This window comes from Callithrix jacchus, chromosome 11 (genome assembly GCF_049354715.1).
Source record: "Callithrix jacchus isolate 240 chromosome 11, calJac240_pri, whole genome shotgun sequence".
Classification (NCBI taxonomy): Eukaryota; Metazoa; Chordata; class Mammalia; order Primates; family Cebidae; genus Callithrix; species Callithrix jacchus.
The window spans coordinates 95,847,378-95,873,941 of NC_133512.1; the positions used below are offsets into that span (position 1 = coordinate 95,847,378).

Consider the following 26,564-nt stretch of genomic DNA (forward strand, 5'->3'; position numbering starts at 1 on the left):
ATACTCTCTGACGAGAGAGAAGTAAAGACTATTATTGTCCTTTTTTTTTAAATTTTTTAACAGCTGAGGAAACTAAGGCTCAGAGTGAGTCATGGAGACAGGATTTGAACCCAGGCAGTCTTTGCTGTAGGATCTGTGCTTTTATTTATTTATTAAAAACATTTTTTTTGAGTTGGAGTCTCACTGTTGCCCAGGCTGGAGTGTAGTGGTGTGGTCTCAGCTCACTGCAACTACTGCCTCCTGGGTTCAAGCGATTCTCCTGCCTCAGCCTCCCAAGTAGCTGGGATTACAAGCATGTGCCCCCATGCTCAGCTGATTTTTGTATTTTTGGTAGAGACGGAGTTTCACCATGTTGGCCAGGCCGGTCTGGAACTCCTGACCTCAAGTGATCCGCCCATGTTGGCCTCCTAAAGTGCTGGGATTCTGGGTGTGAGCCACCACACTCAGCTTGGTCTGTGCTTTTAACACTATTGAAAGTACTGCATGAAGACATCTTCACTGTATTCCTTACATTCTCTTGTATCATAAATCTTTGTCCTGGTGAGTGCCACCATGGCAGGCTAATTTTTGTATTTTTATTAGAGTTGGGGTTTTACCATGTTGAGCAGGCTGGAACTCCTGATCTCAGGTGATCTGCCTGCCTCGCCAACCAAAGTGCTGGAATTACAGGCATGAGCCTCCACACCCGGCCTCAGGCATAATATAATTTCTATAAATATTAGAGAATGTAGTTATATAAAGTAAAGACTTAAGAAAAACCTAATACTACCATCATACTTAAAATAAGTTGACAGTTAAATTAACAATATCATGAAATATTCAGTGTTCAGATAAACGTCTCCATTTTTTAATGTACTTGAATAAGGCTTATATATTGTTATTAAGTCTCTTAATCTGTAGGTTACCACCCTCCTTTTTATTCTTGCAATTTATTTGTTAAAGAAATGTGTTATTTGCCCTGTAGACTTTCTCATCGTCAGGATTTTGCTGATTGTATCACTGAGATTCAGTACCAAGTTTATCCCTGAAATTTCTGTATTCTCTGTATTTCCAGATGAATAGTTGGAACCGGAGGCTTGTTCAGTCTTATTAAAAGACCGCTCTTATGTTGTGGTGCATTCTTTCATCAGAAGGCACACAATGTTGTTGTATCTTTTTGTGATAATAGCAACTGTTGGTGACCAATGTCTAGATCCATTTTGATTCATTAAGGGCTGTAAATGATGATGTTCTATTTCTGTTATCCTAAATTTTATTATCTGGAATACGTTTTTATGAAGGGAAAATTTTTCATCACGTCTTACTTGGTTGTCCAGTGTAACTGTTCATATAGGAAAGACCGAACAAATGTTTGCTTGTTTACCTTTTTTTTTGAGACAGAGTCTCACTCTGTTGCCCAGGCTGGGATGCAGTGGTACGATCTTGGCTCACTGCAGCCTCTGCCTCCCGGGTTCAAGCAGTTCTCTGCCTCAGCCTATAAGTAGCTGGGATTATGGGCGCTTGCCACCGTGCCCAGCTAATTATTTTTGTATTTTTAGTAGAGACAGTTTCACCATTGTGCCAGGCTAGTCTTGAATTCATGACCTCATGATCCACCTGCCTTGGTCTCCCAAAGTGCTGGATTACAGACGTGAGCCACCGTGCATGGCCCTTATTTACCTTTTTTTTTTTTAACCAGTTTCCAGTGTAGTCAGTAGGTTCACTACATTTTCCAGCTGTGATTAATAAATTTTTAAAATTATTTTTATTTTTAATGTATCTGTTACTGTATAGAAAAGTATCTGGAAATACCCAAAGGCAGGATCTCTTGAAGGAGTGATTGGCTTATGGTGGATCAGTGCTGTGTGGTAGAAGTGGTAGTGGTAGTGGTGGTGTTATGCACATAGGGGGCACATATAGCAGAGACACTTACCTTGAAATTAGGAGAGAGCTTTGATTTCTTGAGCTGCATTTTGAAGATCAAGTAGCAGTTTGCTATTTGAGGAGGTAGAGGTTACTTTTCAGGCAGAGGGAGCAGCATATGCAAAGGCTCTGAGACATGAGTGAGTTTGTAACTGAAGAAATTCAGTATGGCTGGAAGCTCACTGAGCTTGTTGTAAGAGAGTCAAGAGATGAGGCTGCATAAGTAGTATGGGTTCTAAGTCTTTCCAAGGAATGGTCTTTATTCAGCTCTGAAGGCCCTGGAGAGACATCGAAAGTTTTTATCCAAGTGAATGACATAAGCAACAAACTGTGGAACTCCTTGGGCAGAACTGAGGAGAGTGACTCATGATGCCCCTTTTCTGAACTGCTTATACAGATTTGATTCTCATTCTTGGTATTACTCTTGATTCCTTCTTCGTCTGTATGTGCCTGCATGCACGCACGTGCACACACATGCGTACACCCACATACCCATACACATGTACCTCTCGGATCTCCTTATAGAGTCCTAGTTCTTGTTCTTTTCAGAACTTGGGCAACTAACAAGGTTAGAAAGGAGGCCATCTAAAAAAGTGGTTGATGTTGAAAAGTTGTTGCTGTCGTCCTAGCAGCGCAACTCTTCACATCATAGTAATAGAATTAATGATGATGATGAGTGTGGATAACTAATGAGCACTTAACTGTAGTACCAGGCACTATTCAGAATGCATTAGTGTGACAACCCTCCAAGGTAGGGTCTGTTATCCGCATTATTCAGATGAGACAGAAATGGCAGGGAGAAGTTAAGTGACTTGCTTAAGGTAATATATGTAGTAAGAAGCAGAGGTGGGATTGAGCCTAAACGGTCTGAATCTGGAGTTGATGCTCATAACATTCTATTTATTGCCTTTCTAGTTTTATGACCCCCTTCTCATCTAAGTGTATGCTTTGTGCCCCACGCATACAAACTAGTTCCCATAGCATGTGTTACATAATGTCTCCTTTCCCGGAGTTTCCAGGCTTCGTAGCCTTCTCCTTAGCTTTCTGTCATCATTCTTTCCTAGCATTTCTGGTCCAGCAGCTGCCTAGCCTATGTCAAAGTGAGAGTCACCAGCATAATAGATGATAAATACTGTCTGATTACTGGAATGTAGGAAGATGCACTAACATTCCTACTAAAAGTGCTTTTCCCACAGATAGATTAAACCAAGGTTGGTTAGGTTTCGTAAGACTGCCATTCAACTATAAATAGGCCTTAAGTATGTTTACTAAATCAGAAGAAATCTAATATAGCTAAATTATAAATATTTATCAATGACAGAAAATAAAAGTATTTTGCCCCGCCATTTTTAGGTTACAAAGACTTAGAGGTATATTTTATTTACATGCATGCATATACACACCCCCACCCACACACACAAATTATATATATATAGATGTGTAGAAAATATAGAAAAGTAGAAAAATGTATAGAGATATTTGAAATAAGTTATGTGATATCATGTTTGTATTTCTCACTTAGGAAAGATAGTTATTAAGAGTTACATGTCAGTAACCATGATACTATAGGATTTTAGTAGTTGCAGAGTATTACATTGCTTAAATAAATGATTCATCTGAATAGTCTTTTTACTGGGCAAGGAATCTTTCCCTCTTTCCCAATCTTTGAGAGTTAGAAACAATGCAGAGATGAGTGTCTTTGTAGCTAAACCTTTGTACACTTTATTATTTACTCATGATAAATTTCCAAGTTGAATTCCTAGGCCAAAGGGTATGCAGATTTTAAAGACTTTTAATGTTGGCAGATAACACTATAGGATAATTATACCAATTTATACTCTTACCAGTAATATATGAGTTTATACATTTGCCTATTCCTTGCCAATTCTGGAAATTGTGAATTTAACAGAATCTTCCAAAAAGCTTTGAAATTGGCCTGGAAATGTAAATACTCCTTTCTTATTCTTCAGCTTGCTAATGAATCTATCATAATCTTAGTTGTCTGAATCCAAATGAGAACTAGTAAAATTGAGATGACAAGTTTATTGCCAAATAAATGACTTGAAAGTCACAGGCATTGGGTGGTGTAGGGGCTGGGCAGGTAGTGGTGGCTGAGATTACTCTGTGTTTGGAGTTTTGAAAAGATGGTAGATTTGAAGGAGAAGGAGTTCAGAGAAGTAGAAAGGCAAATAGGGGCTGTTATAAATAAGGACAGTAGCATGAGCCAAGGGGGTTATCTGTCGTATTTAAACAACGTGGCTAGATCTGCTTTTCGTATAAGTTGATCCCTTACTGCTCTTCTGAGTTGAAAGCATATCTTTAGTCTCAATGCAGCCTGAGTGGCTTTCGATGTCTCTGATGTGGAAAGGTTGTTTGTGTATCTCAGAATAAGTCATTTTGCTAAAAAAAAAGACTACTCCTGAGGGAGAGCAGTGGGAAAAGAGTTGGAAAAGTGGATTGTTGCTAGTTGTTGAAAAAAGGCCTTGACGGCAGGGTGCGGTGGCTCAAGCCTGTAATCCCACCACTTTGGTTGGCCGAGGCGCGTGGATCATGAGGTCAAGAGATCGAGACCATCCTGATCAACATGGTGAAATCCCGTCTCTACTAAAAAAGCACAGAAAATTAGCTGGGCATGGTGGCGTGTGCCTATAATCCCAGCTACTCAGGAGGCTGAGGCAGGAGAATTGCCTGAACCGAGGAGGTGGAGGTTGCGGTGAGCCGAGATCGTGCCATTGCACTGCAGCCTGGGTAACAAGAGCGAAACTCCATCTCAAAAAAAAAAAAAAAAAAAGAAAAGAAAAAAGGCCTTGAATGTCAAGCTTCAGGAGTTAGGTTCTTATTTGGTATGTTGTTAGCCAACCATTTGGACTTTTGAGCAGGTGAAGAATACCGTATTAATGAGTACGGATAGCTTGGGAAGGAAGGAGACACAGACATTCAGCTCTAGAGAAACCAGTTAATAAATTGTTTCAAATGATGGCATTGGTAATAGAAAATGATCCATTGAAATGTGAGGCATTCACATGGAAAGAACTGGTAGAATGTGGTGATTAACCACTGTAAGGACCCCAAAAATAAAAGGAATAATCAAACATCACTCAAAGCTTTTAGCAGAGTTTTTGAGAACAATCTGTCAGGAGGAGAAGACAGCTTTGTTTCTAAAAGTTATATTGTGAAATAAGTGTAGCTTACACCTTTTTGAAAGTGAAATCTCAAGATTCACGATACCTTTACTTCTACTTGCCAAATTACTAAAATAGTGTTACATTTCTTAAGATATTTTGAAGTCTCTGTTACAGAACTCAAATAGGAGAAAATGGAATTAATGTTTATTAACAGTTACTGTGAAAGGGGGGATAGAAATGTGTTGCTCTACAACAGGATTTCTCAACCTTGGTGCTATTGGGCTAGCTAATTCCTTGTTGTGGGAACTATGTCCTGTGCGTTGTAGGATGTTAAGCAGCATTCCTGGCCTCCACTCACTAGATACAGTAGTACACCCCCTCACACACTGTGACAACCAAAAATGTCTTTAGACATTGTCAGATGTCCCTTAGGCAGCAAAAATTGTTCTCTTGCCCCAGTAAAGAACCATTGTCTTGGAGTACAGAATCAGTACCACTAAATAAATGTTATTAGCATGTTTAGAACAGTGCCTAACACATAGCTGGCACTCAAATATTTGTTGAATAAACGAACAGTCAGATTTTCATTGTGAATAAAAAACAGAACAAAACTTGTTGACCATTCAAGTTGCTATACAAAGGAAGTATGCTATACAAAAGGATGTCCTTTGAACACCGTTTTTAGATCTAATTTCCCAGTCTGGATTATTAAAATGATGAAGCTATTTTTTCCCAGTATATAACTTATTTTAATGCTTTTTGCTGTAAAACTTTCAGAGCTTCTCTGCTAAACCGTACCAGGTTCCAGTTTCTTAGCTTGGGATTCAAGTCATAAATATGGTGGGTCTGTCTTACCTTTCAGCGCTTTCCTTTGTTCCTTTTTGAACATGGCTGAATTTTACCCTTATGTCTACCTGCCCAGGCTATTCTTGCTATCGCTTCTTCCTTTTTCCACTCTAATCTCTTTTCCATTTTTTAGTCTGTAAAGCCTACCTATCTTTTTTATTTTTTAAATTATGAGATCTCATTTTGTTACTTAGGCAGGGGTGCAGTGGTGCAATCATAGGTGACTGCAGCTTTGAATTTCTGGGCTTCAAATGACTCTCCCATCTCAGCCTCCCAAGCAGCTGGGAATACAGGTGTGCAATACTGTACCTGGCTAGTTTTTGTAGATACTGGGGTCTCTCTGTGTTGTTCAGGCTGGTCTTGAACTCATGGGTGGGTGCAAGTGATCCTCCCATTACAGCCTCCAAAAGTGCTGAGATTACAGGCATGAACCACTGTTCCCAGCCATTCACTTTGTTAATAATTTCCTCTGGTTTGCAGAGCCTTTTAGTTTAATGCCATCCCACTTATTTGTTTTTGCTTTTGTTGGCTTGTAAAGTCTTTACTAATAATAAAGTGATTTGTCTTTTGACTAACCTATTTTTTTGTGCATGTGCTTTCATTGCACTTGAGACATTTTTTTTTGTTTCTATTACATATTCCTTAAGTTTGATGAATGCCTCTTTTTCATATTTGTATTTCCATCTGGGGATTATTGTTATACGCTTTACATTGATTGAAGTAGAGGCTAGATGTCTGGTCTGGGATGTTATAGGAAGAATTAATTTATTGGGTAGAAAGTTGAACAAGTCTTGCTAATATAATAACTCTGTGGTGTTACTTTAGTTATACGTATGTACTTAGGATCAAGTAGTAAATAAAGTGTTAAGAAATGTTTATTATAGAACTTTAAAATGTATGTAAAAATAGACTTTTGGTTGGGCATAATAGCTCACACCTGTAATCCCAGCGCTTTGGGAGGCCAGGGTAGGTGGATTAAGAGGTCAGGAGTTTGAGACCAGCCTGGTCAACATGGTGAATCCCTGTCTCTACTAAAAATACAAAAATTAGCTGGGTGTGGTGGCGTGCACCTGTAATTCCAGCACTCAGGAGGCCAAGGCAAGAGAATCGCTTGAACATGGGAGGTGGTGGTTGCAGTGAGCCAAGATTGCACCACTGTATTCCAGCTTGCGCGACAGAGTGAGACTCTGATAAAAAAAAAAAGTTTTATTGAACCCCCATGTTCTCATCACTTTATTTCAACAATTATTCATGTATGGCTAATTAGCTGCATTTCATCTATACCATCATTTCCTGCCCCTCCCTGGTTATTTTTCGGATAATTTTAGACAAATTTTTGTCAAATTAATTGACAAATAGTTCAGCATGTAGCTAGGTTTTTTTTTTTTTTTTTTTAAATTTTTTTTGAGAGAGGATCTTACTCTGTTGGCCAGGCTAGAGTGCAGTGATCTTGGCTCATTGTAGCCTCCACCTCCTGGGCTCAGGTGTTCCTCCTGCCTTAGCCTCCCACGTAGCTGGGATCACAGCGTGCATCACCATACCTGGCTAATTGTTTTGTAGAAATGGGGTTTCACCATGTTGCCAGCCTGATCTTGAACTCCTGGACTCAAGTGATCCCTCTGCCTCGGCCTCCCAAAGTGCTAGGATTACAGGCATGAACCACCGCACCCTGGCTGCAATTAGGTATTTTTTTTACATTTGCACAATGTTTTGGAAAAAGTAGTTCAAGTGAAAGAATGGAAAGATGGGGACTAGAATTAGCTTTTTTTATTTTAAAAGGGACATTGGAATAAGTTTCAGTGGTGTTGGGAGGGCCTTGAGCAAGAAATGAATGAAAGATGGGGGAACGGAGGGAGGCCATGCATGGATGCTTTCTACAAACTAAGTTGTGGAAATGAAGTGCAGGGGGAAGTTTTTTGAAGATGGGAGAAACTGGACAACTTTTATTTATTTTATTTGATTCCTTATAAATTTGTAAGGAAGACAGAGCTTATATTTTCATTTCACTAAAGTTGAAAATAGAGTACAGAAAAATTGAGACACAGCAACCCCAAAACCCAGCACTTCTGGATAATATACTGTTGGAAATATTTATTTCAGAGTGAAGAAAATATTGGAAGTTAGGCTTGTTAATTGGTCTGCATGATTCATAATTACTATTTGATATTAACTATTTAAGGAACATGAGACCAGGAAGTTAAATACCCAGATATATGCAGAGGTAAATCTAGAATTAGTACCAAAGTAAATATAGTCATACCTTAGAGGTACTGCAGGTTCCATTATAGACCACCACAATAAAGTGAATATCACCATAAATCAAGGCACACAGACATTTTACCAGTGCATGTAAATATTATGTTTACATTCTACTGTAGTCTATTAAATGTGCAATAGCTTTATATTTTAAAAAATCAATGTGCGTACTTTAATTTAAAAATACTCTGTTGCCAAAAAATGCTACTGATCATCTGAACTTTCAGTAAATTGTAAGATTTTTTGCTGATAGATGTTGGTGGCAGCTGACTGATCCCAGCAGTGATTGCTGAAGGTTGGGGTGCCTCTGGCAATTTCTTAAAATAAGACAACAATGAAGTTTGCCACATTGATTGCCTCTTCCATTCATGAAAGATTTCTCTGTAACATGCGATGCTGTTTGATAGCAATTTTTACCTGTAAGTAGAACTTATTTTCAAAATTGGAGTCAGTCCTCTCAAACTCCGCCACTGCTTTGACAACTAAGTTTATATGGTATTCTAAATCGTTTGTCGTTCAACAGTGTTCACAACCATCTTTAAGAAACCACTTTCTTGGCTCATTTGTAAGGAACAACTCCTCATTTGTTCAAGTTTTATCATGAGATGGCAGCAATTCAGTAGTCACATCTTCAGGCTCAACTTTTAAATCTTTTTCTGTTTCTACTACATCTGCAGTGACTTCCTCCACTTGAGTCTTGAACCCATCAAAGTCATCCATGAGCGTTGGAATCAACTTCTTCCAAACACCTGTTAATGTTGATATTTTGACTTCTTCTCATGAATTATGAATGTTCTTACTGGCATCTACAAAGGTGAATCTTTTCTAGAAGGTTTCAGTTTACTTTGCCCAAGACTACTAAAGGAATCCTCCCCCCTTTTTTTGAGACAGAGTCTCGCTTTGTTGCCCAGGCTGGGGTGCAATGGTGTGATCTCAGCTCACCGAAACCTATGCCTTCCGTTTCAAGCGATTCTCCTGACTCAGCCTCTGAAGTATCTGGGACTACAGGTGCGCACCACCACACCTGTCTAATTTTTGCATTTTTAGTAGAGACGGCGTTTTGCCGTGTTGGCCACACTGGTCTTGAACTCCTTGCTTCAATTGATCTGTCCACCTCCCCCTCCCAAAGTGTTGGCATTACAGACATGAGCCACCACTCCCTGCCAGGAATCAGTTCTTATGGCAGCTGTAGCCTTATGAAATGCATTTCTTAAACAGTAAGACTGAAAAAATGTAATTACTCATTTATACGTCGGTTGCAGAATAGATGTTGTATTGTACTGGCAGGCATGAAAGTAACATTCTTCTCCCTGAGCATATCTATCAAAGCCCTTTAGTGACCTGGTCCATTGTTAGTGAGTGCTGATATTTTGAAAGGAATCTTTTTTCCTTAGCAGTAGGTCTTGACAGTGGACTGAAAATATTCAGTAAGCCATCCTGTAAACAGATGTGCTGTCATCCAGGAGACTGTTGTTCCATGTGTAGAGAGCAGACAGATTAGATACAGCATAATTCTTTTTATTTTTTAAATTTTATTTATCCCTCCCCCCCACTGATATAGCATAATTCTTAAGAGCTCTGGGACTTTTTGAGTGGCAAATGAGCATTAGCTTCAACTTCAGCTTACCAGCTGCATTAGCCCCTTATAAAAGTCAGCTTGATTGGCCGGGCGTGGTGGCTCACACCTATAATCCCAGCACTTTGGGAGGCTGAGGCTTGTGGATCACGAGGTCAAGAGATCGAGACCATTCTGGTCAACAAGGTGAAACCTCGTCTCTACTAAAAATACAAAATTTAGCTGGGCGTGGTGGTGCGCACCTGTAGTCCCAGCTACTCGGGAGGCTGAGGCAGGAGAATTGCTTGAACCCAGGAGGTAGAGGTTGCGGTGAGCTGAGATTGTGCCATTGCACTCCAGCCTGGGTAACAAGAGTGAAACTCCATCTCAAAAAAAAAAAGTCAACTTGATTTATTTATTTACTTACTTACTAATTATTTTTTAAAAGAGACAGAGTCTTGCTGGGCACAGTGGTTCACGCCTGTAATCCCATCACTTTGGGAGGCCGAGACAGGTGGATCACGAGGTCAAGAGATCAAGACCATCCTGGTTAACATGGGGAAACTCCGTCTAAAAATAAATAAATAAAAATAAAAAAATTAGCTGGTTATGGTGGCGCACGCCTGTAATCCCAGCTACTCAGGAGGCTGAGGCAGGAGAATTGCTTGAACCCAGGAGGTGGAGGTCGCGCCATTGCACTCCAGCCCGGGTAACAAGAGCAAAACTCCGTCTCAAAAAATCAAACAAAGAAAAAAAAGAGACAGAGTCTTGCCTTGTTGCCCAAGCTGGCCTTGAACTCCTGGGCTCAAGCTGTTCTCCTACCTTGGCCTCCCAAAGTGCTGGGATTACAGGTGTGGCCTGAGCCTGACCCTTGAAGCAAGGCATTGATTTTTCTCTCTCTAGCTGTGAAAGTCCTAGATGGCATCTTCTTCTAATAGAATGCTCTTTTGTTTATGTAAAAAATCTTGTTTAGTATAGCTGTCTCCATCAATATCTTAGCTAGATATTCTGGGTAACTTGCTGCAGCTTCTATGTCAGCACTTGCTGCTTGACTTTGCACTTATGTTATGACAAGAGCATTTTTCCTCATGAACCAACCTCTACTTGCTTCCAGCTTTTCTTCTGCAGTTTTCTCACCTCTCTCAGCCTTCATAGAATTGAAGAAAGTTAGAGCCTTGCCCTGGATTAGGCGTTTTGCTTTAAGGGAGTGTTGTGGATGCTTTGATTTTCCATATGGACCACTAAAACTTTATTCATATTAGCAATAAGATTGTTTCATGTTCACTGACATAGCACTTTTAATTTCACTTAAGAATTTTTGTTTATATTCACAATTGACTAACTGGTACAAAAGGCCTAGCTTTAGGCCTTTCTCACTTTTTGATATGTCTTCCTCACTAAGATTAATCATTTGTAGCTTGTCACTTAAAGTTAGAGGCATGTGACTCTTCCTTTCACCTGAATTTTTTGAGGCCACTGTAGGATTAGGGTTAACTAATTGGTGTAATTTTAAATGATTGTGTCTTGTGGAAACAGGAGGCCTGAAAAGAAGGAGAAAGAAAGGTAGGGAATGGCTACTTGGTAGAGGAGTCAGAACACACATTATGTGTTAGCCATCTTACAACTACAATAGCACCACCAGAGATAACATGGTAGCTCACTCCTGGAATCCTAGTACTTTGGCAGGCCAAGGCAGGAGGATCACTTGAGTTTGAGACTAGCCAGAGCACCATGGTGACACCATATCTCTATAAAAAATAAAGAAATTAGCTGGGTGTGGTGGTACATGGCTGTAGTTCCAGCTACTCAAGAGGCTGAGCACTTGAGTCTGGAAGGTTGAAGCTGCAATGAGCTGTGATTGTGCCACTGCACTCTAGCCTGGGTGACAGAACAAGACACTTTTTCAACCAAAGGGGGGAATGTCGCTGATCATAGATCACTATAACAGATACAATAAAATTGAAAAAGTTAAAAATACTTTGAGGATTACTAAAATGTGACTCAGAGACAGAAAGTGAGTGCATGCTGCTGGAAATTGGTATGAATAGATTTGTTCAGGCTGGGCGTAGTGGCTCACACCTGTAATCCCAGCACTTTGCGGGGAGGCCAAAGTAGGTGGATCACCTGAGGTCAGGAGTTCAAGACCAGCCTGGCCAACATGGCAAAACCCCGTCTTCACTAAAAATACAAAAATTAGCTGGACGTGGTGGTGGGCGCCTATAATCCCAGCTACCAGGAGGCCAAGGCAGGAGAATTGCTTGAACCTGGAAGATGGAGGTTGCTTGCAGTGAGCCGAGATCGTGCCACTGCACCCCAGCCTGGATGACAGAGCAAGACTCTGTCTCCAAAAAAAAAAAAAAAAGAAAAAAAGAAAGAAGATTTGTTCAGTGCAGAGTTGCCAGAAACCTCGACTATTTAGAAAAACCCATCTGGCTAGGTATGGTGGCTCATGCCTGTAATCCCAGCACTTTGGGAGGCCAAGGTGGATGGATCATGAGGTCAGGAATTTGAAACCATCCTGGTCAACATAGTGAAACCTCTTCTAAGAAAAGAATATATAAAATATTAGCTGGGCATGATGGCAGGTGCCTATAATCACAGCTACGTGGGAGGCTGAGGCAGGAGAATCACTTAAACCTGGGAGGTGGAGGTTGCAGTGAGCCGAGATTGTGTCACTGCACTCCAGTCCTGTTGAGTAGGAATCTCCGTCTCAAAAACAAAATAAAACTCAACTCAATATTGGTAAAATGAGGTATGTCTGTAAGCAAAATGGATATTGCTCTTAATGTTTAACATTATTTTTTAATCAGGGGACCTCTGAAAAACTGATTTTGCATGAATCTTTTCCTTGTGTTTTTCTAAACTTCAATTTTTTTTGTTTTTGCAGACAGAGTCTCGCTCTGTTGCTCAGGCTGGAGTACAGTGGTGTGATCTTGGCTCACTGTGACCTCTGCCTCCTAGGTTCAAGCCGTTCTCTTGCCTCAGCTTCTTGAGTAGCTGGGATGACAGGTGTGCACCACCATGCTTGGCTAATTCTTACACTTTTAGTAGAGATGGGGTTTCACCATTTTGGCCAGGCTGGTCTTGAACTCCTGACTGCATGATCTGTTTACCTTGGACTTCCAAAGTGCTGGGATTACAGGTGTGAGTCACCACACCTGATCTGGTTGGTGTGGTGGCTCCAGTTTACACTCCTACTAGTGTCGAGTTTCCTATAACATGACTAGCACAGTGCGTTATCACTCTTTGCTAATTTGTTATGTAAAATGATACTCCTTGCTTTTATTTCCATTTCTAAAATTGTTAGGTTGAAAATCTCATGTGTTTAGAGACTATTTCACTCTTTCGGTTGTTGGACCATATTTGTTATTTTTCTTTCTTTTTTTTTTGAGACGGAGTCTCCTACTGTAGCCCAGGCTGTAGTGCAGTGGCATGATCTCCGCCCACTGGAATCTCTGCCTTTGGGGTTCAAGCAATTCTTCTGCCTCAGCCTACCGAGTAGCTTGGGACTACAAGAGTATGCCACCACGCCCAGCTAATTTTTTTGTATTTTTAGTAGAGACGGGGTTTCATGATGTTGGCCAGGATGGTCTCAATCTCCTGACCTTGTGATCCGCCCACCTCGGCCTCCCAAAGTGCTGGGATTACAGGCGTGAGCCACTGCACCTGGCCCGTATTTGTTATTTTTCTCTCAGAATTTTTCTTATTCATTCACTGTAAAAATGATTAAACAATTTATTGCTTTTCAATTTTTATTATTTTATTATTTATTATTATTATTTCTTGAGATAGAATCTTGCTGTCTTGCCCAGGCTGGAGTGCAGTGGTACAGTCTTGGGTCACTGCAACCTCCACCTCCCAGGTTCAAGCGATTCTTGCGTCTCAGCCTCCTGAGTTGCTGGTACTACTGGTGTGCAGCACCAAGCCTGGCTAATTTTTGTATTTTTAGTAGAGACAGTTTCACCATGTTGGCCAGGTTAGTCTCCCTCCTGGCCTCAAGTGACCCACCCGCTTTGGCCTACCAAAGTGCTGGGATTACAGACATGAGCAAATGCACCCAGCCAGTATTTTTCATTTCTCATATAATTGTTCGATTTCCCTGATTACTTGGTGAAGTTGAATGCTTTATCTTAATGTATAGGTTGATTAATTTTGTCCGAATTTCTTGTTTAAAAATGAATTACTTGTTCATATTCTTTGTCCCTTTTTTTAAAAATTAGGTTTGTGTCTCAAGATACTGTTTTTTTATATTTATAAATAGAGTTTTATATTTCTTATTAAATTTTTTTCCAGTAACTTTATTGTTGATACCTCTTTCCATTACAGTAGAATAGATTATTTCTACTGTTTGTTCAATACGCTGTATAGGAAAGTTTATGCTTGTATGCTACTATGTTGATCTGACTGTCTTAAAGAACTCTTAACATTTCACGTGATAAACTTGTATTTTCTAAATAGACATTGGTGATATTTTCTGCTAATTATGACACTTTTGCCTCTTCCCTTAAGGTGTTAAAGTCTCTTATTTCTTTTCTTTTTTTTTTTTTTTTGAGATGGAGTTTCGCTCTTGTTACCCAGGCTGGAGTGCAATGGCGCGATCTCGGCTCACCGCAACCTCCGCCTCCTGGGTTCAGCCAATTCTTCCTCAGCCTCCTGAGTAGCTGGGATTACAGGCACCCGCCACCGTGCCCAGCTAATTTTTTGTATTTTTAGTAGAGACGGGGTTTCACCATGTTGACCAGAATGGTCTCGATCTTGAAGCTCGTGATCCGCCCGCCTCTGCCTCCCAAAGTGCTGGAATTACAGGCTTGAGCCACCGCGCCCGGCCTTGTTTCAAGTATCTTCCTAATAACAATGGTATGAAACTAGAAATCAAAGACAGAGGAAGAAAACCACTTTGTTTTAAAGTTTGACCCTGTGTGAAATGTTACTGTTTTGTTCAGTGGAGGCGGAACTGTACCTTGATTTCAGGAACCCACCCCGATTTTCCAGTTTTCTTCCTCTGCCTTGATTTCTAGTTTCATACCATTGTTATTAGGAAGATACTTGAAACAAGGCCGGGCGCGGTGGCTCACGCCTGTAATCCCAGCACTTTGGGAGGCTGAGGTGGGCGGATCACGAGGTCAGGAGATTGAGACCATCCTGGCCAAACCCCGTCTCTACTAAACATACAAAAAAATTAGCTAGGCTTGGTAGCACAGCATGGGTGACAGTGTGAGACTTTGTCTCAAAAAAAAAAAAAAAAAAAAAAAAAAAAAAAGATACCTGAAATGATTTCATTTTTCTCGAATTTGTTAAGACTTGTTTTGTGGCGTAACGTGATCTCTCCTGGAGAATATTCTGTGTGTGCTGAAGGAGAATGTATATTCAGCTGCTGTTGGCTGGAATGTTCTGTAGATGTCGCTTAGGTCCATTTGGTCGGTTATGTTGCTCATCTGTGTTTCCTTACTGATTTTTGTCTGGATTACTTATCCATTGTTGAAAGTGGGGTATTGAAGTTCCCCATTCTTACTGTATTGCTATTTCCCCTTTAGTTCTGTTGATAGTGCTTTATATTGTTAGGTGCTCCAAATTGGGGTATGTATATATTTATAAATGTTACATTGTCTTGATGAATTGACCTTTGATCTCTTGTAACACTTTTTGACTTAAAGTCTATTTTATCTTATGTAAGGATCTCTGCTGTCTTTGGTTAATATTTTTGTGGAATATCTTTTTCCATCTCTTCACGTTCTGCCTCAGTCCTTTAAAGCTAAAGAGTCTCTTGTAGGCAGTATATAGTTGGATCTTATTTTTAAAAATCCACTCAGCCAGTGTGGTGGCTCACGCCTGTAATCCCAGCACTTTGGGACACTGAGGCGGGTGGATCACCTGAGGTCAGGAGTTAAAGACCAGCCTGAACAACATGGTGAAACACTGCCTCTAACTTAACATACAAAAATTAGCTGGGCGTGGTAACAGGTGCCTGTAATCCCAGCTACTGGGAAGGCTGAGGCAGGAGAATCACTTGAACCTGGGAGGTAGAGGTTGCAGTGAGCTGAGATTGTGCCATTGCACTCTTTTATTTAAAATAAGTATTGATAGGTAAGGAGTTACTACTGCCATTTTGTCAGATTGTCTGTCTCTTATAGTTTCTTTGTTCTAGTCTTCCTCTCTTGCTGTCTTCGTGATTTGATGATTTTTTGGTAGTGATATGCTTTTGATTTTCTATGTTTTATGTATCTTGTGGTAAGCAGCATCTAGTTGGATCTTGTTTTTAAAAATCCACTCAGCTAGATGCGGTGGCTCATGCCTGTAATCCCAGCATTTTGGGAGGCTGAGGCAGGTGGATCACCTGAGGTCAAGAGTTTGAGACCAGACTGGTCAATAGGGTGAAACTCTCTCTCTACTAAAAATACGAAAAATTAGCCAGGTGTGGTGGTGTGTGCTTGTAATCTCAGCTACTCAGGAGGCTGAGATGGGAAAACTACTTGAATCTAGGAGGTGGAGGTTGCAGTGAGCAGAGATCATTTGCTCACTAGTTGGACTCCAGCCTAGGCGACAGAGTGAGATTCCTATCTCAAAAAACATAAAGTAAAGTGAAAAAAATTTAAAAAAAGGCCAGGTGCGATGGCTTGCGCCTGTAATCCCAGCACTTTGGGAGGCCGAGGTGGGCGGATCACGAGGCCAGGAGATGGAGACCATCCTGGCCAACACAGTGAAACCCCGTCTCTACTAAAAATGCAAAAAATTAGCTGGGCATGGTGGCGGGCACTTGTAGTCACAGCTACCTGGGAGACAGGCAGGAGAATCGGTTGAACCTGGGAGGCAGAGGTTGCAGTGAGCCAAGATGGTGCCACTGCACTCCAGCCTGGGCGACAGAGCATGACTCCATCTCAAAAAAAAAAAAAAAAAAAAAAACAACACTTCGCTCAGCCCATCTATGTCTTCTGGAGTGTTTATTTCCATTTAAAATAATTATTGATGGGTAAGTAGTTACTACCATTTTGTCAATTTTTCTGACTCTTGTAGTTTGTTTCAGTCTTCCTCTCTTGCTATCTTCCTTTGTGATTTGATGATTTTTTGATAGTAATATGCTTTGCTTCTTTTCTGTTTTATGTATCTACTACAGGCATTTTCTTTGTGGTTACCAGGAAGCTTACATAATACATCTTACAGTGTTTATAGTCTATTTTAAGCTGATATCCTCAACAGTATACCAAAACTTACATTTAACTTCTTCTTTCACATTTTATTTTATTGATTTCATAATATATATCTTTTATATATCATGTATCCATTACCAAAAATATCTAATACTTTTGTCTCTTTACATTTATACTAGACTTAAATGTGATTTAGGGACAGTCATTACAGTATTAGAGTATTCTGAATTTGAATATATTGTTATCTTTGTAGTGAGTTTTATTCTTTAATATGTTTTTAGAGTTCTTTTTGCTTCAATGCAGATAACTTCCTGTAGCATTTCTTGTTAGGTGTGTTTAATGGTGGTGACCTCCCACATTTTTTTCTGTAAAGGGGTCATATAGTAGGCTTTGTTGGCTGTATGCTGTCTGTTGTAACTGCTCATATCTGCTATTGTAGCATGAAAGCAGATGTAGACAGTATATAAACAAATATACATGATTTTGTTCCTACAAAATTATTACAGAGGCCAAGTACAGGACTGGATTTGGCCTCTGGACCATAGTTTGCCGACCAGTGATTTAGACTTCTAACACGGTGGATTACATTGATTCATTTTTGGAATATTGAACAAACGTAGCATTCCTAGGATAAACCCCACATGGTGTAGTATATAACTCTTTTTATGTTCCTGATTTTGATTTGCTAATATATTCTTCATGATTTTTGTGTTTATGTCGACTTTGGAAATTGGTCTTTACTTTTGCTTCTTTGTATTGTCTTTACCTGATTTTTGTTTTGGGATAATGCTGACCTCATTAAATTAGTAGAGAAGTGCTATCTCCTTCTGTTTTATGGAAGGGATTCTGTAGAGTTGGTGTTACCTCATCTTAAAATGTTGGGTAGAATTAGTCAGTGAAAACATCTGGGCCTGGAGCTTGTTATTTCAGAAGATTTCATACTCTAAATTCAATTTCTTTAATAGTTACAGAGCTGTTCAGGTTACACATTTCATCTTGGGTGCATTTTGGTAGTTTGTCATTTCCTATGAATTGGTTCATTTCATTTCAAGATAGCAAACTTACGTATGTGGTGTTGTTTATACTATTTTATTGTCCTTTTAGTATCTGTGAGGCCTATAGCGAAATTCCTTTAATTCCTGTTTTAGTTCATTTTCTGTTTCCGTAATAAAATATTCAAGACTAGGTAATTTATAAAGGAAAAAGATTTATTTGCTTCATGGTTCTGCAGGCTGAGAAGTCTAAGATGAGTGGTCACATGTGGTGAAGGCTTTGTGCTATGTCATAACATGACAGAGAATTGCAAGGGAAAAGCACATGTTTGCAAAGGGAGGCCAAACCCAAGAGGCATCCTCACTTTATAACAACCCACTCTTGGGGGTCCGCTCCTACCAGAGTGAGAACTCCCTTGAGAATGACATTAATCCCTCTTAACAACATAGTCACCCTTTAAAGGTACCACCTGTCAACACTGCCACATTCAGGTCCAAGATTCAACTGGTGTCTGATAATGGTTGTTTCTTATATTGGTCAGGTTTTCTAGTTGTTTATGGCTGGAGGGTAATTTTGACCTGTCTTACTCCCATGTAGCTTTATTTAGAAGTCTCCTTTGTTACTTTAGGAACTCAAGTTGGTTTCAGCTTCTGAGATTAATATGGAACAATAAGTTTTGGTAGAAAATTTTCTCTAATAAAGTTAGTTGTGTTCTTTTTTTTTTTTTTTGAGACGGAGTCTTGTTCTGTTGCCCAGGTTGGAGTACAATGATGTGATCTTGACTCAGTGCAACCTCTGCCTCCCAGGTTCAAGCGATTCTCCTGCCTCAGCCTGCAGAGTAACTGGGATTACAGATTCACAGCACCATGCCCTGCTAATTTTTTTATTTTTAGTAGAGATAGGGTTTCACCATGTTTGCCAAGCTGGTCTTGAACACCTGACCTCAGGTTGATCCACCCACCTTGGGTCTCCCAAAGTGCTGGGATTACAGGTGTGAGCCACCGTTTCCGGCCAAGTTAGTTGTATTGTTTTACTTCACATTTCTTATTAATAAAGTGAAGTGAAGAACACTGAAATGAAAGGGTTAAGAGACCATTATCTTTTGCATTCAGAAATTCGTGTTTGATTAGTCAGAAAAGTCATGTGCCAGAAGCCAATGAACAACAGTAAGAAAGGACACCAATGAAATAAAAGAAGTTTGAAAATGATGTGATGTTATGAAGTTGGTCCATTGGTCAGAAGGAAAGGAATTCTGATGAATCGATGAATATAAAAAGCATGTCTTCCTAGTGCCAAAACCAAGGGTAGGAGAAAACTGGAAGAAAACATTTTAAAAGCAAAAATTAAAATAAAAATTCTTTTTTAAGAAGTAGGGGAATGCAGATAACTGATATGTTGATAGAGATTATAAACTAGACAGAACAAGCTCGAAATAAAGCCAATTGTTCTTGCCCCGACAAACAACAACAACAACAACAAAAAAACAAAAACAACAAAACCCCAGCATGTACAGTGATGATCCAGATAATGGAGAAAGAAACTCAAAAAAGAGTAGAACATGGTCTGAGAGATTAAGTTAAAAAGCCAGCTAAACCGTATGATTTTCAGTTTCTTTAAAAATGGATGTTTTTTCTTTAAAAATGGATACTTCCATAATATCATTTGAATTAATTTCTCATTCTCTATTCTCATTGAAGTAGCCATGTTAGGATTATTTTAAGGATTTCTAGTCTCCTGGTCCCTAGTTCTTATATTTAGTCTACAGATTTCTAAACAAAATGATCTTATTTAAAAAAAAAATTCTTAGACCTCATGTCTTCTTACCCCCTACGGCTGACTGTGTTCCAGAAACCATATATCTTTCTTGTTCCTCTAACCCCCTTCACTTGGTCTAATCTCAAGAGTTTTGCATTTGCTGTTGCTTCTACTGCGGTGCTTTTCTCCGAAATATCTGTGTGGTTTGCTTCATCTTCAGTTCTATGCTGAAGCAGCTCTTTATTTGTAAAAAATTTTATTTTAAAACATTTATTTTGTAAATCTGTTATTTAAAATAGCTAGTCCCTTTTTCTTTGCTTTCTTTTCTTGGATGTGATGTGTAATACTTGTTTACTGTTTGTTCTTACTAGAACGTAGTTTTATGAAGGGAGGGATTTTGTTTTATTTCTGTATCCACTGTGTTTGAACAGAGTCAGACACAAAGGACTGATAGAGCAATCTACAGATGCTTGTTAAATGTGTTGTCCAAATACTTGTTTAAAATGCTTCAAACTATAATGTTTCATGTTAGCTTCTGAGAGTGGGATATTAAAATCTCTCTAATGATCAGTTGTCAATTTCTCTTTGTTCTGTAAATGTTCGCTTTATATAATCTGAAGTTCTTTTGAGTTACATTATCAAAATAAATTAATCTTTTTATCATGACAGTTTAAGCCATTTATATTTATTGTGAAAATTCTTATTTATATTTATCTTTTTATGTCATTTTCTGTGTACTATTCATTTTCACTCCTTTTCTGCCTGCTATTGGATTGATCATATTTCCTCATCTCTTCTTCCTACTTTATTTTAATGTTTTCTATCAAATTTAAAAACAACTAAATAAAATCTAAAGATATTCTTTCCTTTTGTCCATGAACGGTAAGATCCACCATAGAGTGTTTTATCCTTTATCACTCTTTTTCATCTTTCAGGTTTTGTAGTCTTTTTATTTAGTTCTGCCTTCTTTCCCCTCTTCCCTGTGAAGTTTGAAATGATGCTATTTTGACTGTTTGACTTGTTATATCATATTAACAAATTTCTCATATTGAATCATCCTGGCATTCTGATTATGTTCAATAGGATTGTATTCAGTTTTTTGTTTTCATTTATAGTTTTTGACAGTGTTGGAATTCTGATTCAGATATTTCCTTTTAATTTTGTTATTTTTGGTTAAGGATGACTTTTTGATAGTTTTTAGTAATTTAATTATAAAACGATTTAGACTTTTTGTTTTGTTTTGTTTTTTTGAGACAGTGTTGCTCTATCACCCAAGCTGGGGTATATATACAGTGGCACAATCCTGGCTCACTGTGATCTCTGCCTCGCAGTTTCAAGCAGTTTTCCTGTGTCAGCCTCCCTAGTAGCTGGGAATACAGGCATGCGCCACCATGCCCAGCTAATACTTGTAGTTTTTTAGTAGAGAGAGAGTTTTACCATGTTGGCCAGGCTGGATCTCAAGTGATTCGCCTGACATGGCCTCCCAAAATACTGGAATTACGGGTGAGCCACCATGCCCAGCCGATCACTTTAGTTTTTAATACATTCTTATGTTACAGATATGGTTTAGGTTGGTTAAGTTTTTATTTTACTATTTTTAATTTTTTTTTATTTTTTTTGAGAGGGAGTTTTGCTCTTGTTGCCCACACTGGAGTGCAATGGTGTGATCTCGGCTCACTGCAACCTCTGCTCCCTGGGTTCAAGTGATTCTCCTGTCTCAGCCTCCTGAGTAGCTGGGATTACAGGTTTCTGCTTTTAAGTTTCTAAGTTTTTATGTGTAACATCTTGTCGCTCTTATGTGTTACTAATTTTTCTTTTACTCATTTCTATTTATATATTTTTATTTTTCAAGATGGAGTCTTGGTCTGTCGCCTAGGCTAGAGTGCAGTGGCATGATCTTGGCTCACTGTAGCCTCTGCCTCTGGGGTTCAAGTGATTCTCCTGCCTCAGCTTCCTGAGTAGCTTGGGACTACAGACATGCAGTACCTCACCCTGCTAATTTTTGTATTTTTAGTGTAGATGGGGTTTCATTATGTTGACCAGGCTAGTCTCAAATTCCTGACCTTGTGATCCGCCCACCTCGGCCTCCCAAAGTGCTGGGATTACAGGCGTTAGCTATTGCACCTGGACTCTCATTCAATTCTGTACCTTATTTAGGATAATTCACAAAATTTAAGGGCAGTAGTTGTTTTTTGTTTGTTTTTGTTGATTGCTGTGCATCAGGAATGTCACCTTACTGTGACTCTTAGCTTTATTTTACTTTCCTGAAGTGTTCGTAAATTAAATTTTATTATACTGGTAAGGTGGACATGATTATAATCATGCTTAATTTAAAAAGTTTTGTTTTTTAGTCATCTGTATCACAGTCACCGTATATCTGATCATTTCTTATCAACTTTATTAAATGTAGAGGTAAAACCTGGTATGTGAACTTTGTAAAGAACCCATTATGTAGTTAAAAGCCACTACTGTAGACGAGTCATCAGAAGGACACCTAAAAGAGGGACAAAACCAGAGTGAGAAGTACTTACGTGAATTATGAGGACACAATTATATTCATGTGGTTCTCTTCTCACATATAGAGTATAACGAAGTGCTGGATTTAAGAAAGAAAAAGACTGTAAACTCTGATATTTTCTACTTGATATGGTAAAATGCTGGAAAAATGCTCAAATTAGTATTTTGTGTACCTTCAAATTGTGCTTTATGTTGAATGTAAGTCTAAGCCTTAAAATTTATTAACTAATATGTACTTACTTCTTCTTCTGTAGACCTCGAGGTAGGGGGAAGACTGCAGTGGAAGATGAGGACAGCATGGATGGGCTGGAGACAACAGAGACAGAAACTATTATGGAAACAGGTATCAGAACTCGAGAGTTTATAAGAATGTGCATAATACTTTGCATATATATCCATACACTGTGTACGGCATTTGTATAGCAGTATTCTGTATTAAGCATTTATTTGTCTTTATACTGAAATCTTAAGTTTCCAATCTGCCTAAGTAGTTCTGATAACTAATGACAAAGTGAAAAAAACTGAGCTCGCTCTCTCTCCTTTTTCTCTAAGCCCTGATTTAGTTTAATTATTTTATATCTGAAGATAAAGGTTTTATCAAAGCAAAATAAAGACTGGGAGAAACAATAATCCAGACAGTTAGTATGATTGCTCATAGCATATTCTGGCCTATGAACCATCTAGTGTTTGTTTAAAGCTTATTTTGTTAATATGTGTATTGAAAAAAGTAAGATGTTGTATTATGGAATTAATATTATGAAATACTAGGCCAAAACTAGACCAAATTGTTTCTGGTCTGCTGGACTTAGGTGCCCTTAAATAAGCTGTTGTATGTTGTGCATCTGCAAAAGGAAGCTAGAGTTGGTTGCCCAAAGCAGTTTCCAAAATTTACACGTCAGTGATAAGTTATCAAAGGAACTGTGATTTATACTGTATTTAGAGGATACCTGTAGGAGATAGTCCCTCATTGGCAAAGTTTTAAACAGTTGTTAGATAGAATTTAGACACAGTGATAGGCTTTCTCTCTGAAGTTGAATATATCTTGATGCTTACAGAATATCATACAATTAGAGATGAGAAAATTAAACATTGTTATATATTTTAAAATATATTTTTCTGAAAATCATTATGGTTGTCAGACGTGTTGCTATTTTATAGATATAATTCTTGGAAAGTGTTCAAATCCCTAGTTCCTATCTTCCTTTCCAGTAAGGTCTAGTTAGAGTAACAAAATGATGCTTAGAAGTTGGGAGTACTCAATTTCTCAAATTTAGACAAATTAACATTTGTCAATTATTGTATTACTTGAAACTTGAATTTATATAAGTTCTGTTCTTTTTCATATGATTTTTTTCTTTACTATATATTGTTACTTTTACTAGTGAAAAGTCTTTGTGAAGCTTTGTTTTTTTTCCCCCCAACATAATGATTACTTTAAAGTTACTTTAAAACAATGTTATCAAACTGTACCTTATACCCTTTTTGTTGCCTGTATTAGCTTTTTTCCTGGGTATTCTCTCTCATTCTTTTAAGATTTAGCATTTGCTTTTCTATTTATCTCTTCTCTGCTTCTTCCATTTCCTTTTCGATAATCTATTCAGTACCCTTACCTCTTTGCTTCCTTTTTACCCCTCAAAAATCCAGTTCTCTAACCTACCTCAGATACTCATTCTTATGGTTATAGTTTAGCCTTTGTCATTGTAGCAATCACCGGGATGATTACAGGTTTCATTTTCCAAAATCTCAGTTCAGCCACTACAACTTCTTTTTCCGGCTCACTTTCTCTTGATATCCCTACCACGTTAATTGTTCAGCCTTATCGAGACCTCCAGTTCAGTGTGATATTACCAGTGCAGTTTGTCCCTCTCTTTTCTGTCCAGATTTTATGAACCATCTTTTTAGTCATTCTCTTAAACAACGTCAGCTCCTTTGCCATCCTCCACTGTTTTGCTTTCATGACACGACCCACATGTTGCATTATAGCACCTGAACATGGCTAGAAAAACATGCAATCTTGCTGACTGGTTTTCATTTTAAATATGTGACTTCAAATCTCAAGCAGGTCTTGGTTGTTGCCTTCCAGTTTTACTTAGAAATTTTCTCTCCGATTATTATTATTATTATTATTATTATTTTTGAGATGGAGTCTTGCTCTGTTAGCCAGGCTGGAGTACAGTGGCATGATCTCGGCTCACTGAAACCTCCACCTCCTGGGTTCAAGCAGTTCTCCCTGCCTCAGCCTCCCAAGTAGCTGGGATTACAGGTACACATTACCACGCACAGATACTTTTTGTATTTTTAGTAGGGACAGCGTTTTGCCATGTTGGCCAGGCTGGTCTCGAACTCCTGACCTCAGGTGATCTGCCTTCCTTGCGAGATATGGCGAAGTTTCTTTTTAAGCAGTTTGCTTTTTATTCTTCAATTCTTAGCATGTCTTCCTCGTCCTCCTCCTCCTCCTCCTCCATTTTTTTGTTCTTTTTCTTCTTTCTGAGTTTACTATATGCTTAGGCATGCTACAGCACTAGTTGCATTATCAGCACTAGCTTACATTCTTTTATTTGGGAAAAGAATAGCTCTAGTTCGCTGCAGATGACCCTTTCTTCCTCTCCTCTCTGTCTCATTACATGTCTACTTTATTTAAGAAAGTTTAAATGTTTAGCTAATCAAGTTTAGTTTAGATTGTATAGTCTGACTTTAGCTAACGGAGAAAGGACACGGAGCAGGAGCAGTGTTATGAATAAAATCTTCTGTTCTCCTTTGTTAAAGGTGCTCTCGTAGCAACTAGCTATATGGGAGACACTTTCTTGCACATTTGCTAAGAAATCCTGAGTGCTCCTTTCCCTTACAACTCTGAGCCTTGTTTCTAACACACCTCCCGAAGTGCTGGGACTATAGGTGTGAGCCACCACACCCAGCTCCAGTATTGAAGATGATTTATTTCACCACCTTTTCTTTTCTCCTGAAACTTCCAACACCTCTTCTCATTTTTGGTTCTTTAGTGATGATCTTGCTTATTTCATGAAAAAAATAAAAAATACAGAAACAATTAGAAAAAAAATTCCATATTCACCCACCATCAGATCTATTTTCTTGGTTGCATCCCTACCCATATATTGTAGTTTCTATCCTGGTATTAGTCTTTGATTTTTCTTTGTCCTTGAAAAGGCCATTGTCCAGTTCTTTTAGGGAACATAGTGAACATAGGGCAAGGAGAGCAGTGAGAGAAAGAATAACTGTTACAACCACCAACCTGCAAATAAACCCAAACAGAGAGAGTTCCCATAAATTTCTAGTTTGTTTAGAAGCAAAGTCAAGTTTGCTGTAAGGTTTTAACCTCTCTGTGTATGTCTAAAGACTCTAGGGTTTTATTTTTATTTTTATTTTTGAGACAGAGTTTCACTCTTGTTACCCAGGCTGGAGTGCAATGGCGCTATCTTGGCTTACTACAACCTCTGCCTCCTGGGTTCAAGCAATTCTCCTGCCTCAGCCTCCCGAGTAGCTGGGATTACAGGCATGTGCCACCATGCCTGGCTAATTTTGTATTTTTAATGGAGATGGGGTTTTACCATGTTGGTCAGGCTGGTCTCGAACTCCCAACCTCAGGTGTTCTGCCTGCCTCAGCTTCTCAAAGGGCTGGAATTACAGCATGAGCCACTGCACTTGTCCAACCCTACAGCTTATTTGAAGTTTCTCTTGTTCCTATAAATCCTGTGCCTTGACATGCTTACTTAATGATTTGTAGTAATATAAGAGTGTGAGGCTGGGCGTGGTAGCTCATGCCTGTAACCCTAGACCTTTGAGAGGCCAAGGTGGGTGGATTGCTTGAGCTCTGGAGTTGGAGACCAGCCTGGGCAACATGGTGAAACTTGCCTCTACAAAAAATACAAAAATTAGCTAGGTGTGGTGGTATGCACCTGTAGTCCTAGCTACTCGGGAGGCTGAGGTGGGAGGATTGCTTGAGCCCAGAAGACACTGGCTGCAGTGACCCGAAGTCATACCACTGCATTCCAGTATGGGCGACAGAGCGAAATCCTATCTCAGAAAAAAAAAAAAAAAAAAAAAAAAAAAAAGAATACTAATTAAAATGAATATCCTACCATGGTGAGTGGATAGGAATGAGTAATCTAGGAGTAGCCATTGGGGGAGTAATAAGAAAGCTCATTTGTTAATATTTTATGTTAAGAAAATTTCATCTTTTTTTTTCTTTTTTTTTTTGAGATGGAGTCTCAACTCTATAACCTAGGCTGGAGTGCAGTGGCAGTATCTCAGCTTACTGCAGCCGCTGCCTCCCAGGTTCAAGCCATTCTGTGCCTCAGCCTCCTGAGGAGCTGGGATTACAGGTGCCTGCCACCACACCTGGCTAATTTTTTTGTATTTTTAGTAGAGTTGGAGTTCTGCCGTCTTGGCCAGGCTGGTCTTGAACTCCTGACCTTGTGATCCACCTACCTTGGCCTTCCATAGTGCTAAGAT

At 39.1% G+C, this 26,564-nt stretch overlaps 1 protein-coding gene across 50 annotated transcripts in view; it reads left to right on the forward strand.

Annotated features, from left to right (window-relative positions):
• The window catches only part of KMT2C (lysine methyltransferase 2C), a 300,852-nt gene that overhangs the window by 50,861 nt on the left and 223,427 nt on the right, over positions 1-26,564 (forward strand). For all 50 annotated transcript variants that reach the window (XM_078343416.1, XM_078343417.1, XM_035254316.3 and 47 more), the window contains one exon: positions 22,349-22,437. Coding sequence is in view for 43 of the 50 variants with exons in the window: in XM_035254316.3 (XP_035110207.3) it covers positions 22,349-22,437 (89 nt within the window). In the remaining 7 variants the exon portion in view is untranslated. The remainder of the gene's footprint in view (positions 1-22,348; positions 22,438-26,564) is intronic.